This window comes from Leuresthes tenuis, unplaced genomic scaffold (assembly GCF_036924035.1).
Source record: "Leuresthes tenuis unplaced genomic scaffold, fLeuTen1.0.hap1 SCAF_11, whole genome shotgun sequence".
In the NCBI taxonomy this organism is placed as follows: domain Eukaryota; kingdom Metazoa; phylum Chordata; class Actinopteri; order Atheriniformes; family Atherinopsidae; genus Leuresthes; species Leuresthes tenuis.
Window position 1 is genome coordinate 23,552,651 of NW_027325365.1, and position 16,678 is coordinate 23,569,328.

Consider the following 16,678-nt stretch of genomic DNA (forward strand, 5'->3'; position numbering starts at 1 on the left):
GGCAACTATGTTGACCTCTGGCAGCTGCATCAGGCTGACTTTCTCTGCTCACATCCACACTTACCTTCATGAAAGTCTGAAAGTCTCTCCTTTGACTAACCAGGCAAAAAAAAGTCCAGAAGTCTTTCTTTGGAAAAAATACAAACAACCGATGTAGCTGTTGGATTTATTTGCTGCAGTTTTTAAAAGGCTTTTGTTGTGTAAGAACAGTTTCCCCAATAAATCTATGATTAAATCTAAATTAGCTTCAGAACAGTCAAATATGTCATGTTGCATACATTTGTAATAAAGTTATATATATGTACATCCCTCATTTCCTTCTCATGGGTATATGCCTAAGGAAGAGCGGGACTGGTTGAAATGTCGCTAATACAATTAAAGGGAGCTGTGCTTCCAGTGTAGAGATACACCTGTTAATGCAATCACACGGCAATACACATGGCAATATTTCTAAGCAGACTCTCTATATCAAACCTGTGTTCATCAATTATATGAAAAGAAATATACTAAATTCAAATGCAAGTTTCTGAGACTTTTCCTAAATTCAGAAATGTGTTACGTTTTTTTTACAGGCAGATTTCCGGTCTAGAAAATAACGCATTTCTGTATTTAAACACAATCTTAACTAACCATGACCATGTTTTAAGTTATTGATCCAACTTTTAAACAGATAAACAACAGATAAAACAAATTAAATGTAAATTTTCAAAAATGTTCATGTTTAATTTATAGACAAGATAGATAATATACAATATTTTGAACTTTAATACAGCAGTGAACAATTACTTGCTGTGTAAAGATACAAATGGAGTAATCAAAGTAATTCTTTCTGTGTCTGTTGCAATCCGAGTTTCTCCGTTCTGTGTTGTGGCAACTGCGTGTGCATGTTAGTGCATGTGAGGTCTTGTGGTGCAGAGAGTTAATTTGAAATCTTCTAGACTTTCCTCATCCTACTGAATAAATCGCATTTAATGAGTCGAAAAACAAGAATCAACATTGATCTGGCTCTCGTGAGATGGTAAGCCTACTGAAGGGCTCAAAATTTGGTTTTGATTTTGGCCTGATTTTCTGGTGCAACATGTAGTCCTCTATATTTTGTGCTTTTAATAACATGCCCCCACTTTCTTTCTACACACCATGTTACAGTTATCTCTCTCACCATCACCATGTAAAACTATTAGGACAATATTGGGAGATTCTTCCACCTCAATCTAGTATTGGTCTAAGCCTGACTAATGGAACCCCTCTTATACTTGTGTAGTTAAAGCACAGATATGACAGTGGCAACAGTCAGTATAACTCTCAGTAATAAGGTGAGAAAGAGTTTCTGCCATGTGGAAACAGGACTGAGTAGAAGGTGGCTCTGTACTTGTCTTGCGAAAGACCAACTGAGATACTTTGAAGGGATTAACAGCCTGACTGTTAACAACGCTGAATGTATTGTCATACAGGCTGTCCTCTCCCTCTCCTTCAATGTATCTTAACCTCCTACTCTTGCGTGTTTTGCCAAGCTTCAGAAATATATTTTAATCTGCTGAGACCTACATTTCATTGAAACACTTCTCTAGATTGACTCCCACACACATTTTAAATGAACTCTGGTTTTGGCAAAGTCATCATTTCTGAAGGTTTTTCCAGTGCTGCATTGCCTCAGTGTAATCATACATGTTAAAAACTAAAGCCAATGTAGGCTTTTTCAGACTGGTGCATGATTTTACTAATGATGGTTAACTGCTTTTCTGAAAGGAAAAGTAAAATCTGTATATATGCAAGACTTTTTACATACATATCTGACTGTTGTGTTATTTGTACCCCAATGCTTCGTCTTCTTTCTTGTGTTTGGTGGCATTTTGAGTTAATTTACACTTGATCACTTCTAATGTATTTACTGACTGTGAAGCACTTTTGCAACTTGCTTTTGAGAAGTGCAGCGCAAACAAAGATTATTATTCTCTGAGGTATTTTGTCACTGTGAAACTAAATGTCAGATCTGTGCTGCTGGAATTAGCCTAATGTTGCCCCTCCCACTGTAAAATCTCATCTCTTTTCCACATATGGTACATTGTTATTAGATTACAGTTCCCATGATTTCCTAATTGTCTCCTGCAAAATATCCAAAGCAAAATGCTAGATGAAAACAGCAAGCAGGCTGCTCGGTGCTCCCACAGAAAACAATTTGTCATAACTGGAATAAAGAGAGTATATGGGTGAGCTCTGATTTGATGCATTTTTGTGAAAATAATAAAGAATCCTAGTAACTTGTCTTTATTGTATGCAAGTTTCATGAAATAATTTCTAGCAAACACTATCCTCCTATAGGTTGGGATTTAGGTCCCACTTCAGCAGTTACTAATCCGCAAAAACCTCATCTGTATTCCTTAGAATCACATTTCAAAGTCTTTTGAGAAAACATCTCATTGCCTCAAAATGGCTTTGGGATGACTCTAATCCTTTTCCTTATTCAGAAAAATGGGAATCTATGAGTATATTAAATTGACCCCACCTACATATCCCGCCACCAGTAGCAGCTAATGCCCTCTTGCTTGGCCAAACTAGTCCTGGTGGCTAACCCTTGATAACTTTTGCTTTTTTTTCCCTCCTCTAGCTTGCGTTAGCTTTTCTTTTCGTTACTTCCTTTCAGTTTATACAAAGTAGTTTGATTCCTGTTCTACGTGCTGTCTGATCTTACCTTTCTGAGACTGTAGGTGGTACTGTACAGATTCAGTGCAGAGACCCTCAGCATGATGGCAGATTTTGCTCATGTCTTGTAATACATGAAAGCATATTCTGGATAAAAGATTAAAAAATAAATATTTAGCAGAGGGTGACTTTAAAAAGGCATTAAATATGTGATTTCATTTTTTTCTTACAACAAATGCTGCATTTCTTTGGAATTTTCTTTTCTGTTGATGTGCTTCCTGATGACATCACTGTCAAGTTTCTTTCTTTTAGCAGATAGAAAATCTTTAAGTGGAGGCGGAGATGTACTATTTTAACCTTGCTAACATGACTTTTTACGTGTTTGTTAAAAGAAGAGAAGATGCTACATAGTGGTAAAATGGCCCAACTTTTCTTTTTTTTTTTAAGATGTGCTGCTACCATCATATTCAAGATAAGCTAATAGTTTTCATGAAATAGTAAAAATGGTCTCACTTTCAGCATTTGATTGACTTTGAGCAGTTTTATTGTGAATAAAATATTGATTTCGTCTTTTGTTTCCGTTTACAAAGCTCACAGCTTCCCAGCATCTTCAGAATTGGGATTTCATACATATTTCCATGCTGAAGTGAGACTTTCTGAAAGTGAACCTGTGCATATGGGTGTGTGTGAATGATAATGAAACAACATGTCAACCATTGCAGAGGTGCAGCTCATTGATGTTTTCAATGGTTTTATGACAACACTAGAGCTCAGAATGACACATATCAAGGTTTGGACAAACAAACACACACACTTAGACATCACTTCTTAGCAGGATTACACCATTGACAGCGTAGACATTTTGAATGCATTTGTTGAAAAATAAAATCTCTCCAGTTATTTTTGCTATTTCAAGAGGGGGTATTTTCGCTCACCTAACCTGCAGTGATTGACTCATCTAATAACAAAGTGACAGAGAGGGGTAGCTGCTTGGAGCTGTGAACATTTTGCAAGTGCTCAGAGCAGCGAAGTCAACATCTGTCATGTTGATCAAGCAGTCTGACCGATTCATTGTAAAAAAAAAGTTACTTCTCAAATTCAGCTTACCTGGCTTCGACCGTGAAGGTTTGAGTTTCAAAATGCAAAATGGATGTCACTGAATTTGGCCTCAGAGCTACTTGAGTCTATGAAAAGAAATTAACACTGGTGACCAAGTTTACTAAGATGAGTTGAATGAGGATAAGTCTAGTAAAAGACTATCTCCACACCCCCTGTTTATATGGACAAAATGTTTCCTGTCATTGTGTATATATATAAAAAAAAAGCTAAGTAAGGCTTCAGAGGAGTTGGAACTATTGAACATCTTGATTTAATTTTTTTTCATCCATTTCTGAAAGATAAATTTAGTGAGGAGCTGCCTCTCACCTGTCTTTGCCTGAGACTGTCATCCAAAGGCTCCCAGTCTGCTCCTGGAAGGGGGACCGAGTGAACAGAACGGTTGGTCTTGTTTCACTCCCCCACTGTTTGGAAAAAGCAGGAGAATGAGACCTGTGTGCTTTTGAGTTTGCTGCTTCATTTTAGAGTAGCAGACATGCAAATGTTGTTTGAAGGGTACGACATGACTCCACTGTGCTAGTTTTTTTGTTCCAACAGATTAGCAGACAGGCCTATTTTCCACAAAAAAATGTTAATTCTGATTAAGGTATGTAAAAGCACAGTTTTAAGGAGCTCTCTTTTTCCCCATGTACATGCTTGGTTTTGAATCTTGTAATGGAAAATGAATTCTTATATGCATTGTATTGACTGTTACTGTGTATAACCTGCAAATGACCGAGCTGCATGATACCACCCTGTCTTGTTTTCTTAAATTCCTCGTTATAGTGATGTAGCTGCACTTTAAGGGGGACAGGGGTGAGGCTGATATTTATGACTGTGCCTGGGTAACCTCAACTGTGGTTGGGGAGGAAAGATAGAAGAACAATCAACTATACCCAAGGAGGGATGACGTGACAAGTGTCTTTGCCTCAGTGATCAGAGCAACTCTGTATTTTGTACTGTGTTGTTCTCTCTTGCAAGATATTATTATCAAAATCATCTTATCTCCGCAGACAATAACTGGCTCTGTGCCTTACTAAAATGTCCACCACAATCTCTATTCCAGATGATTTCACACAGAAATAATTGGTCCATGTAAACATGACAAATTTGGACTGAATGTATGTCATTCATCATGATCACCTCCTGCTTGGAAATCCTCAACTAAGTCCTGCTTACATATGAGAGAAAGACACACAGACATATGAAAACTGAAGTGACAGTTTTCTCCACTTGACAAGCAGAACAGGATGTTTGATTTTTTTCATTTTTTTTTGGATTGACAAGACGTACACATACATGTAGACCGATGCTTTCAGATATTAAAGGAGACATAATATGCCCTTTTTTCCACTAGCTGACACAACTTTCTGAGGTCTTAATGAAATGTTTGTGACATCCTTTGGTCAAAAGGCTCTTCCTATACATATAGTAATAACCTTCGGAGCATGTCGTTATGGTATGAGAAAGCATACAGTAAGTAACCTGAAAGCTTATACCACACACCAAACTTACAAGAAAATTCTTCACTTGCAATATTACTCTCCAATACTTTCATTTCCCTCGTCTGCAATCTAACCAAAGACAGCTGGCAGTCTGATTCCTCTTTAAGGCACAAACTCATCATGAGTCATATGTTAAACTGTTGCTGGCCAGTTAATAACACCATTGAGAACTCACTAATCCTAAATCCTCTGTCAAATATCAGCTCTATAAGCTTTTGACTTCACTGTGTCGCCATTCGTCTTTGTTTTGTTTGGGTGTTTTTGTTTGTTTTTCAGGGGTTTTTGTCAGTTTTTTTGTTTTTTAACAGCTGCTGGACTCATCGAGTGACAAAATGCAAAATGGCTCAGATTTCAGTTAAGTCTGGTTTCCTTTTTAGGATTTAAAACAGTAAACAAAATGGGGGTAGAGCATTAACGGCTCATGTATTTCTTCAGTAAAGGGAGCTATATGAATAATAATGAGATTTGATGTTTATAGCAAAGCAACAAGCAAGAGCAAAAGTGTTTTAACTTTCCCCTCCCAAGATACAGCCAATGCACCATAATCTGAAGTTGAAGTCGGGCGATACAGAGGGAGGAGATGGAATAAATCTGTGGAGTGATGTAACTTTACCCTGTAAATCTGAACAACTCACTCAATCACATATTTTCAAATATATAGGGCCCAAAACCAAAGTGCCAGGATTGTGTTTTTTTCTGAGTTGGCAGTGATGTCAGACATCTAAATATATAAGCTCTCATGCACAGAAAAAAGTGACCCCCCCCCAACACACACACCATATATCCTCTTTGATGTATAAAGTGTATCTACTGCATCTATATGAGGAGAAATGGAAGCTGCAGCAGAGGAGCTCTGAGCCTGCACAACAGTTGTCTTGTGTTTGATCAAGCGTGTCCTAGCACTACTCTGTGTGAGTGTTTGCGTGTGTATATACGTGTGTTTGGCCCTTATTAGCGCACAGAGGCATGTGGGTGAAATCAAATGCTCCGTGTGTGTGTGTGTCCATGCATGCGTGTATATATGGTTCGAGATGGTGCTGAGCTGTCTCTTTGCTTGAGCTCGTGCGTGCTTGTGTTGCCTGCGCTGGTGTCAGTGATGCAGTCTGTTGTAGTTTTTAAGGAGAGAAGAGAGAGTGTGAAATTCTCCAGGGACAGATGAAGCACATGTACACACACATTCACACACACATTGCTCCATTGTGAAAATCTACTGCAGAGTTTCTGAGACAGGGTTCTTTTTTTTTCCTTTTCTGTAAGCTTTCTGTTTGTTTTTTGCTTTTCAGGACTCACACCTCTCTCAGGTGCTTTTCCTCTGTGCATGTCTATGTTTGTGAGGACCGGTTTGACTTTTTAGGGCCTTTGGAGTGAGGAAATTTTGGCCAGGCTTCACTGTGGGACACAGCTTCAAAGGGTTGTTTGAAGGTTAAACATTGATTTTTGGTTTTGGGTTCTAATTAACTTTAAGCCCAGGTTGTGGAGCCAGGGAATACATGTGTGTATGTACGTGTGCGTGTTCTTGGTGAAATGGAATGGATTTTTCCTCTGTTCCTCTGTTTCCTCAGGTTTTGACCTCAGCATCTGAACCTTCTCTAAAACCGTTTGCTTCACATAATCACACACACGCGCACACACACAAAGGCACTCATGCAGTTAAAAACATAGATTAATTGAATGTCTTTACTAATTTCCAATATGCAAGCTTTGCTTTTTCTTTCCACGTCCCTTACTTTTCCTATCTCTGTCTCCCTCTCAATCTGTCCTTCTCTCTCTGTCCCACGATGTTCAGCTTCTGCTCCTAAGCTGCGACAGATGCGAGGCCAGTCTCTGACGGAAGGGGACAAGCTGTACTTGAAGTGTGAGGCGTCGGGGAATCCCAGCCCTTCCTTCCGCTGGTACAAAGATGGACATGAGCTTCAGAAAGGCAGAGATCTCAAAATAAAAACCAACAAGTGAGTCTTTCAGACTTTAAATTTTCATCTGTTCACACTCATGTGGACTAACGCATTTCGTCAAGACATTCTACAACAGCTTCATAAAGCTTGGAGCTTTGATTTCGTGACACTTTGCAATTTCATATTGAGCTAGACCTATGGCTATTGGTAGAATATAAGACTTGTACTTCCTGCTGCTCTTCTTTAAGATTCCTGCAATAGAAGGAAGATATCTTCTGTGAAAATGCACTGAAATCCTTCTGTACTCTACTTACCCAGCATTAAACAGAAGTTAGCATTTATCTGGTGAATGTAGTATAGAACTCAGTGGCTAAATGCTACAGATGTTTCCCTGAGGGGATGTTGGAGATCAAAATAAAAGCCCTGTTCACACCTGGCATTATCACATGTCCCTGCACGCGTCCTGAGTGACCAAACGTTATTTGAACGTATCAAACCGAAACCGGTTGTTACCTTTCTTTTTTAACCAGGACTTTTCTTTTTGAGACTTTACGGCATACTCACATAGAAAAGGAGCATTTATGCATGATTCCACACTTTCTTTGCAAAATACACAGAGCAATAATTTGACTCCAACTGAGAGGAATGCTGCAGGAAACCATTAACGATAGGTATGTAATAACTTACTATTGTGACACAGTAATAAGTTAATACATACCTGTTGTTTATGTTGTGAAAGCTTTTAAGGTAATGCTTTAGATGTGTGTGAATTATGAAAAGTAGTCAAATTAGCTCATTAAGTTTTACTCATTTTGTATTATCATAACCTATAGAATTTAATTTATTGATGAAATATTATCTGATCCATATTGACTGAATAACTGTCCACTGTGTGTTCGATCCAGTGTCAACTGTGTAGAACGGACTTGTCAGCAAATCAAGAGAGTGATAATGTGGCTCATTGTCCACAATTTGTTTTAATGTAAAGCTTCTTTTAGGGCTTCTTTGTATGGTGCAGCTCAAAAGGTTTTACCTCAGCTGAATATATTTAATCTATTCTTCACTCTGTTCCAGTCAAAATGGTTCACTTTTCCAAAAGATTTTATGCAGAAAAGACGGTAGTGAATCAACATTATTTGGAAATTTAAATTTTTTTTTGACAGCATTTAAATATTATTCTAATCTGATTGTGCAGTTTGGCATATCAAGAGGTAAATAATCAGTAGCAGGATTTTTTCTCTGCAAAGAATACTTCCTGTGAGTTCGGATGCTGTGTGTGATTTTCTGGAAACAGGAAGAGTGAGAAAATATTGTAGTGAACATTGTGCTTCTTGTGTGGCGTCATGTCAGACGAGTGGGCTTTCCTTCATGTGGCCCAGGACCCGTTTGCTTTCACACCGTTATAAGAATAACAATGTGGACACAAGTGGCATAACTCTTCTTACGATATGAATATGATATGAATACACACCTGTGTTCACAGCTTTGTTTGGTTGCATTTAGTCTGTTTGTGATCTGATCACCCAAGATGCATGTTGGCACAGATTAAAGAGTGTATATTGGACTAACTTGTAATTATTGTCTCTCCAGGCTCAATTGCTCAAACGACGTAATGGCAGCTTTCCAGTCTACAAATGCACACTTATCACATGTGTTCAAAATATAACATGCCCTATAGACATAATTGGGACTTCACAGTGGCCAAAATTCTCTTTAAACAAACCAAAGTTCACGAGAGTCTGTTCACAATAAGGCAAGTTACAATTGATTTTGTACAGAAATCTGCATCTCTTGTTACACATTCTGTCAGTTTACGGGTCCTTCCACGTGTGGTGGACACACATATCTGCACACTCCCTTGTGACAAACACAGCATTTCTGTCTCTATGGTTCTAAAGCCCATAATGTTGCCAGTGTTGTCATGCTAACAGATCACTCTTGGCGTGATAGAAATTTGCAGTATGCCTCTGAATCTGCAGGTTATTTGCATCTGATTTACTGTTAACAGCAGTATGAAGTTTGAGTTTCCCGTTATGCTCTTTATGAATGCTTGATTGAAAAGATATTTGTTTTTATCTCAAAGGTGCTGCACTTACTTTCTTAGAACAGATTTTTATCTTCAAAAGACTTTTCTACTTTTAGCTTACCGTGATTTCAGCCTATTAACTTTGCCAATCACTCTCAATATTAATGTATATTGTTTTGTTCTGTTTTTCTTTTCCCAAAAACAAAAACTGACAGTCTTTTTGTCTACTTTGTACCACTCTCCTCTGTCTCTACCTTTTTCTTTCCCTTTCTGTCAAGAAAAAATTCAAAGGTGCAGATCAGTCGTGTCCGTGTGGAAGACTCCGGCAACTACACTTGTGTGGCTGAAAACTCACTTGGACAAGAAAACGCCACAAGTATAATCAGCGTGCAGATCTGTAAGCAACAACGCATTTCTGTCTGTGTGTCTGTCTGTTTCTGTGTCCGAGCTATTTTTCAGAGAGGAGATATCTGGCAGGGGAAGACAGAGACAATAAAAGCAGTTAGAGAAGTTTGAAATAAACTGAGTAACTGTTTGCATTGCTTGTAAAACAAGAGTATTTGAAATAGCGCCATAAAGAAGATATTGCCGCTTCCTAAGCGGGTACGGGGTCTTGCTCTCCCTAATTTTTTACATTACTATTGAGCAGCTAATATTCATAAACCTTTATACTGGACTGACAAATCCGTTACCAGTCAGCCTGCCCAGGCCCAAATTGAAATCGCTTCATCTCAGACCTCATGGCGGGCATGGCTGTGCTCTCCGCTCTCTGTGTTAGCCACTGATGTTAGCATTAACCCAGTAGTCATTCAAAATCTGGTTCAGGAAGCATTGTGGCCTGCAAGACTCCTCTATTCATGCTCCAATGTCCCACAATCACAGTTTTAAACCATCCATTATGATCTGAGAGGGGCATAATCTATTGATAATCTCTATGACAGCAAAATCTTTCATGTCCTTTACTGACCTGTCGACCGAATTTAAGCTCTCCTCATCTCACCTTTCCTACTTTTTTCAAATCAGGCCCTTTATCAAGAAAAACTGTCCTGACTTCCCAAATCCCCCCCCCAACAGACTTTATTGGATTTGCATTTGCATTTGCCATATCTTTGATGCCATGGACTCCACTACTTCAGTTTTCCCACAGCAAACAAAAAATGTATGGGAACGAGGTCTAGGGCTCAATCTAGAGGAAGACCAATGGGACAATATTCTTGAGTTAGTACACACCTCCTCTCTCAAAGTCATGCGCAGGACTTACTACACTAATTGTCTAAAATCTATCCCAATATTGCAGATGCTTGTAACAGATGCAGCCAGTTCCCCACTGATCTCATCCACATGTTTTGGTCACGCCCAAAACTAGTAAATATTTGATATTTTTCACGTAGCTTACAATTTTGTGGCCAACCCACACCTTATCTCCGTCGTATTTGGTATCCCACACATCAACATCTTACCAGTTGAGGTAGGACAATCTATGGCTTTCTGTGCCCTTTCTGTACCCTTTCTGCCCTTGTGGGGGTGGGGGCAAATGTCAGCAAACGTGAGTTTGTTTCATATGGGAACGTGCTTTTCGCCTGTCCTCAATCTGTGGACATGTTGTATTGTTGATGTTCAATAAACATTAAAAAAAAATTGTGCCAGATTCAGCAAATACAAACTGGAACCTGGCTTTAACATTAAAAACTTGTTAACATCAATACGTGGAACCTTGCATTTTGATTTGAATGTATTTTAAACCAGTCGATGCCCCAATTCTACAGTTAAACTCAATTGACTAAAGTTTCAATGCAGTTTCTGCAGTAGTCGGTTCTTTAGTAAAACAAGAGTACGATTACTTACAGGCAAGAAAAACTCAAACAAAACGTGTTCTGACTTGACACGGTTACCGTTACCGTTAGTAGATTTTATGGAAATATCAAAAATGTTTGCCTTCCCTTGTAACTAATATCTTAAGAAAGAATGAGAAATGTATATTTCTCAAAAACTGCATGTTTCATTTCTTAATTATGAAACTGGTTACACTTAAACCTGTATAGACTGTATAGACATGTACACATGTATACAGTACACATGTGTACTGTACAGACAGATCAGCTCTCTGCAATGTTTCAAGAATGTTCTTTAATTATATAATTGTTTTATTCATAAATACCAGAATACAACCTGTTGGGAATGTTGTGTAAAGAGTGCAACAGTCTTCTCACAGAACTTTGGAGTATTTAGTTCCGCAAACTAAATTTAGTAAATGTTTTGCTATTACATTACCTCGTGAGCATTCTCTGAACATTAGGTCATACTTCGTGTCACTATGACCTCAGGAGAACCACAGGGTAAAATTATTTGAATATCCTGTGCTTTCTGGGTTGATAATATCAAAAGCTTGGCCTGTAAGCCAAGTGAGAATCTTTAAATTTGAGTTTGAAGTTGGAAATTCTGAAATTTTGAAATTTAAATGCTCAGAAATCCTGGATGGTGATCTCCTGAACATGATGCCGTTTCTGTCTTATTTCCTGTCACCTGTCTTGCTCTTAGTGACCACCACGACCCCGTCTCCAGGTGTGAGTCATGCAAGACGCTGCAATGACTCTGAGAAGGCCTACTGCGTCAACGGAGGAGACTGTTACTTCATTCATGGTATTAACCAGCTGTCCTGCAAGTAAGTTTGTCTCTGTGTCAGCCCTCATTCCCTCAGCACATCACTGTGTAGTCGCTCCTCTCGTCTCTCCACCCGCTGTCTGTTTCTCTCTTTCTGTTTCTCTTCTCTCTGTGATGTTGCTGGTCACTGCTCCACCTTGTCCACTGTTCCCTGCTGTTCCCCCTCCACATACACGCCTGTATCCCACCTTACCACGCCACCATGTCTGAGGGCTTGTTTTCACTTTGTACTCAGAAGTGTAGAGCAGATGGCTGTGACAGATCTTCACCTACACTCAGTGTCCATATGCATCAAAAGTCCATGTTTCTTGCTCTAACCAGATCACATCATGTAAGAGAGAGTGAGTGAGGTCTGCCTGTGAAATGGGAGGAAATGCAATTGTAAAAAAAAACATCTCAACTTTAGGATAAATGTGCTTACAGGTTTATTTTATTTTTATTTTATTAGCCATGGACATTATGAAACAACACCATTTTCGATTTATGTAGTTATGCCTGAACTAACTACAGAACTGTTAGTGTAACTGTCAATAATTTGCATTCTGGGAAAAAATAGTTTTCACGCTCTTTACTTTTTTAGCATCAACATGCAGGGTGAAGACAGTGTATATGGTTGATAGATGTTCCCATAAGATCATAAAGCAGAATCTTGTTAGTTTATAGAATGCAGGTGCCTTAACAATTCCCCTTAAGTCTGCTCTGTGCTAAAAACTGTTTCTGAGTATGCTTAGCCAGGACGTCCTGCTGACATAATATATTAGCTGCCATCTCTGCTGACAGTCACTCTGTTGGCATGTAACCATGATACACTTTGCAAACTAAGAGCAGCAAAGAGGACAGCGCAGGTAAGACAGATGTCAGTACTTCATTAACGTACAGTGATTTGCACTCTTGGGTTTTTATATTGAACTATTTATGGAACTACACCAGAATGACTTTTTCAGTCTACAGATTTGGTCAGATTTGAAGAATAATTTACAGTGTACCACTGTGGGTAGCAATCCAATTCACTGTGCAACCATAATCATATCCTTTTTAACCCCAACAGCTGACTGCAAGCATAAATTGCGCTTTGAATTATGGTGGAGTTGATGTAACATTGAAATGATTAAGTGCGCTACAAAAGCATCAACCTGTATTTCAGTACAGGATTTAAATAATGTACTATTCAGGTTGTGTGAGCACAATGAAGTGTTTTAGAATAACATCTGTGTCTGCAACCAAAGCTTTGTTCTAATCCAAGCTATCAAAGTCTTTGTTTTCCACCCGGTAAGATGTGCTTGTTTCTAAACTGGAGGTTGTAATCTTTGAGTTGCAACTTCCCGTATATACTGGGTCACTAGATGTGCAACAAACGCTGCCAGTGACGGTGTGGATAACAGATGGTGCGTATAGTCATGCATCATCAAAAGCTTTGTTGTGATGCTGTCTGTACAAAAGAACGTATCTGCAAGAAATTTGTCCTTAGATGCTTAGGTGTCTCTTTCATACCTGTACGCTTTGCTTCTTCTTTTTTTCCATCTCTTTATTTCTCTTTCACTCTTTCTCTCTACCTCCCATATGAGATAATTTCCGGTCACTGCTGAAGGATAAATCAGAATTTATTCTCATGGTGCTGACAAGCAGAAAACTTAGTTTAAAAGGTTTCACATAGACATTATGAGCTGTGTATAAAGCTGTTAAGGGTTGGAAAATTTGGGGGCTTGAACAGCCTTGTGTGCATTATAACACTACATGTAACACGCTGCATATTCAGAGAAGAAACTCACCAGTCTGCAGTTTACAGAGACTTATTGCAGCCTCTCATCTTTGTCATCCTTTGTTGGCCTGTCTGTTAGGGCCAGTGGATAACAGGATGTAAATAAGACTGCTGTCTGTAGACTGTCTATGCTGCTTGTTCACTTCAGAGATATGTAGACTCTCCCTCCCTTTAGTCTCTCATGAATCTGCACAGCAGCTGCAAATCAGTCCTCTGCATGGCACTGGCAGGCGGCAAAAATTTACGATACATTTGAAACTTGAGGTTGTATTCGCAAGCTCTTCTTTTGCCGACCATGGAAACAGATAATCTCCTCTCTTCCCTGAAGGGGAAGATCATGCTGTACTGCAAAATTTAGTTTGTAAGTCAAAGTGGAGGACAGTACATGCAGAAAGGCATCCTGGCTAAAGCAGAGGTGAAAGTGTAGATGAGCACATACAAGTGTCCCCTCTGGTGAGCTGTGGCTCCCCTTTGTCTACGCACATCTGCAGCCCCTCAGATTAATTAGTCAGACTGGAAGGCGCTCCAAACTGCTGGTTAGCCTTGCTGTGATGAGTAGGCGTCCTCGCAAAGCCCAAAGACATGGGTGTTAGGTCAACTGGTGATTGTAAATTGCCCATAGCTGTGTGGTGCTGTAAAGGGGATGAGATTAAGACTACTGAGAAGTCTTTGGTGGCTATGTCTGCCAAAGTCAGGCAGTGACTTGGCCAATGATAGTGGGCTGTGATGAGATGAATACTCATGCATCTAACCCAGCAGTAACCCAGTAAGTCAAGATGAAGAGAAATCCTGATAGATTTTTTTTTGTTAAGAAAAATACCGTGCTGCCTGTTGCACCCAAAAATCACCCAATTTTTTTTTTGCCTTCTCTCCGTGCAGTAATTCAGCATCAGGCAAACCGAAGCAGTGAGAGGTCTGAAATGATAATAAAACTCAAGGCTGCCTATGGAATAGCCAGCGAAGAACTGCTTTTCACAAATTTTAGTCACAAATCCTCCTCTTCAAAAAGAATAGGTTCGATCTAAACCTTACCCACAGTATCTGGGAGCAGCACACAATTTTGAGTGATTTTAGGTTTGGAAAGTTTAGGTTCGTGAAGAATTCTAAAGATTTTTTTTAATAATAATTTTGTTTGTGTTGCAATTAAAATAAAGACAAATGTTTACCTGCAACTTTGATTTTAGCTTTGAGTATGGTTGATGACAAAATGGTAACCCTGAAAATGCATTATTGCAGCACCATGAAAAAATGTTGATGCAGTCAATGCAAAAAATGACTGTGTAGCCCTGTGTATGGTAAATGCATTGAAGCGGCACAGAGCAAACCGACATGTAGGATTAACAACTTATATCTGTCATTTCCACTAGTTATATAATTATATTATAATTGTGAAAGTTTGAAAACACTGAATTTCTGGAAGATTTGACATTGCACCTAAAAATTGTGGCCGATTCAGAGAGGTTTTTGGAAAAATGATTGCATTGAATAATCACAGAGATGATCAAACTTGTTCCCAAATCTAAAAGGTTACTGATCTGACCACAGAGATGTCAACATCACTTTTCAGTTTCAGTGAATCACCAGCTCAGTTGTGCTAGTCGCCAGCTGATGCAGAGGGCTGCTTTTAAACCACAGGAGTAGTTACTTTTCCCACCACTGGCAAACATACTAGTTCTGGCTTGTCATTGGTAAGGCTGAAGCCTCTCCCAGCTTCTCAATAGTCTTAATTTTGTCCTTTTGACTCCACTATAAAGGTTGAGAGTAGCCATCTGTCCCTCTGAGCTAGCACTGAGATGTTCTGTAAACCTGACCAGGGTGCCCCTTGCCTCCCGTCCAGTATCAGCAAGAATAGGCTCCAGCACCCAGTGTCCACATACAGGATTAAAATAAGTATTGCTAATGGATAGATGGATTCCGAACTGCAGCCTGAATATGCCAAATTGCCCCTTGTGAATCAATAAAGTTAATTTAATATAATCTGCAAATGCCATCAGGTTATATTTGTATAGATGCCTGAACCTAACATCCATGGCTGTGTGTGTTTTGTTTAGTTTATTATTAAAATTAACTGACTTTTTGCATCAAACATAAGACAATTAAAATGCTTTGCCTTAATCCATATGGTTGAAACTAAAGGTCTGCTAGCTTTATGTCTTTTCTACTCATTTCAGGTTTAAGAGATCAATACAGTTGGAGCGAGAGAAGGGGAAGCAAGCATGAGCAGATAACGAAAGGCTCAAGAGAGAAGGAGAAATAAGAGGCAAAGAGAGAGAGAGAGAGAAAAGAAATTATATACAGTAAAAGCTTTGCCGGCATAGAGCTGCTTCTCCCACCTCTTTCTCTCTGCTCTATTTATATCTCTGGGAAATTGCTGAGTGTGCTCTACTGAGGGTTTTTGCTTTAATTGATTCAAAATGCAAGTTGTCTCTTTAGTGGTGGGAAAAGGATACCCAGTCAGTTCTATGGACAGTGTATGTAAGAGGGCAGGAGGGAAGGTCCTTGCATTTTAAACTGGATAAATTTGTTGAGCAGGCACTACATCACTGGAATAAATACAGGATGGTTATTGCTAGGGCTGGGTGAAATAGCTGAGCAGCTTTTGCCATTCCTGTAATGTCTGTAATATTGCCACACCCATAATATCATAGGATTGTGGTCAATTGTTGTGACTCATCGACAGTGTAATGTGCGCTGCAGTTGGATCAGGTTTTCCATATGATGGCTATTTTTCATTCGACTGCAGTAAAAGCCAGTCGACTATCAATTACAGCAATAAAAAGATTAGATCAATTATGCGTGGCAGAGTAAAAGCCATGACACCCATTATAACACACAATTCAAAACATTTCAGGTTTGTGAGTGCTCTCTTGGGATTTTTTATTTTATTTTCAAGGCTGTTTGAAATAAGAACCTTGATATTTAATAGAAGGAATAAGGACTGTAACATTTGTAGAAATAAACACTGCAAGTCAAATATACACAAAAATACCATTGTATTTTATTATGTGTATCTGTATCCATTTTCTGTTTCCTGTGATGCAGTGAGGAGCCTACTTGTTAGTTTCAGTGTTGTGAGTTTGATGGCTGATGCCAGAATATG

General features: G+C 39.0%; 2 protein-coding genes across 3 annotated transcripts in view; one reads left to right on the forward strand and one right to left on the reverse strand.

Annotated features, from left to right (window-relative positions):
- The window catches only part of LOC140318388 (pro-neuregulin-2, membrane-bound isoform-like), a 56,780-nt gene that overhangs the window by 19,126 nt on the left and 20,976 nt on the right, over window positions 1-16,678 (forward strand). For both annotated transcript variants that reach the window (XM_072396190.1, XM_072396191.1), the window contains exons 2-4: window positions 7,027-7,189; window positions 9,437-9,555; window positions 11,697-11,820. In XM_072396190.1, coding sequence (XP_072252291.1) covers window positions 7,027-7,189; window positions 9,437-9,555; window positions 11,697-11,820 — 406 coding nt within the window. The remainder of the gene's footprint in view (window positions 1-7,026; window positions 7,190-9,436; window positions 9,556-11,696; window positions 11,821-16,678) is intronic.
- Window positions 6,441-16,678, reverse strand: part of pigg (phosphatidylinositol glycan anchor biosynthesis class G (EMM blood group)) — a 154,951-nt gene continuing 144,713 nt past the window's right edge. Inside the window, exon 14 of the transcript XR_011917826.1 lies at window positions 6,441-6,450. The gene's annotated coding sequence lies outside the window, so the exon portion shown is untranslated. The remainder of the gene's footprint in view (window positions 6,451-16,678) is intronic.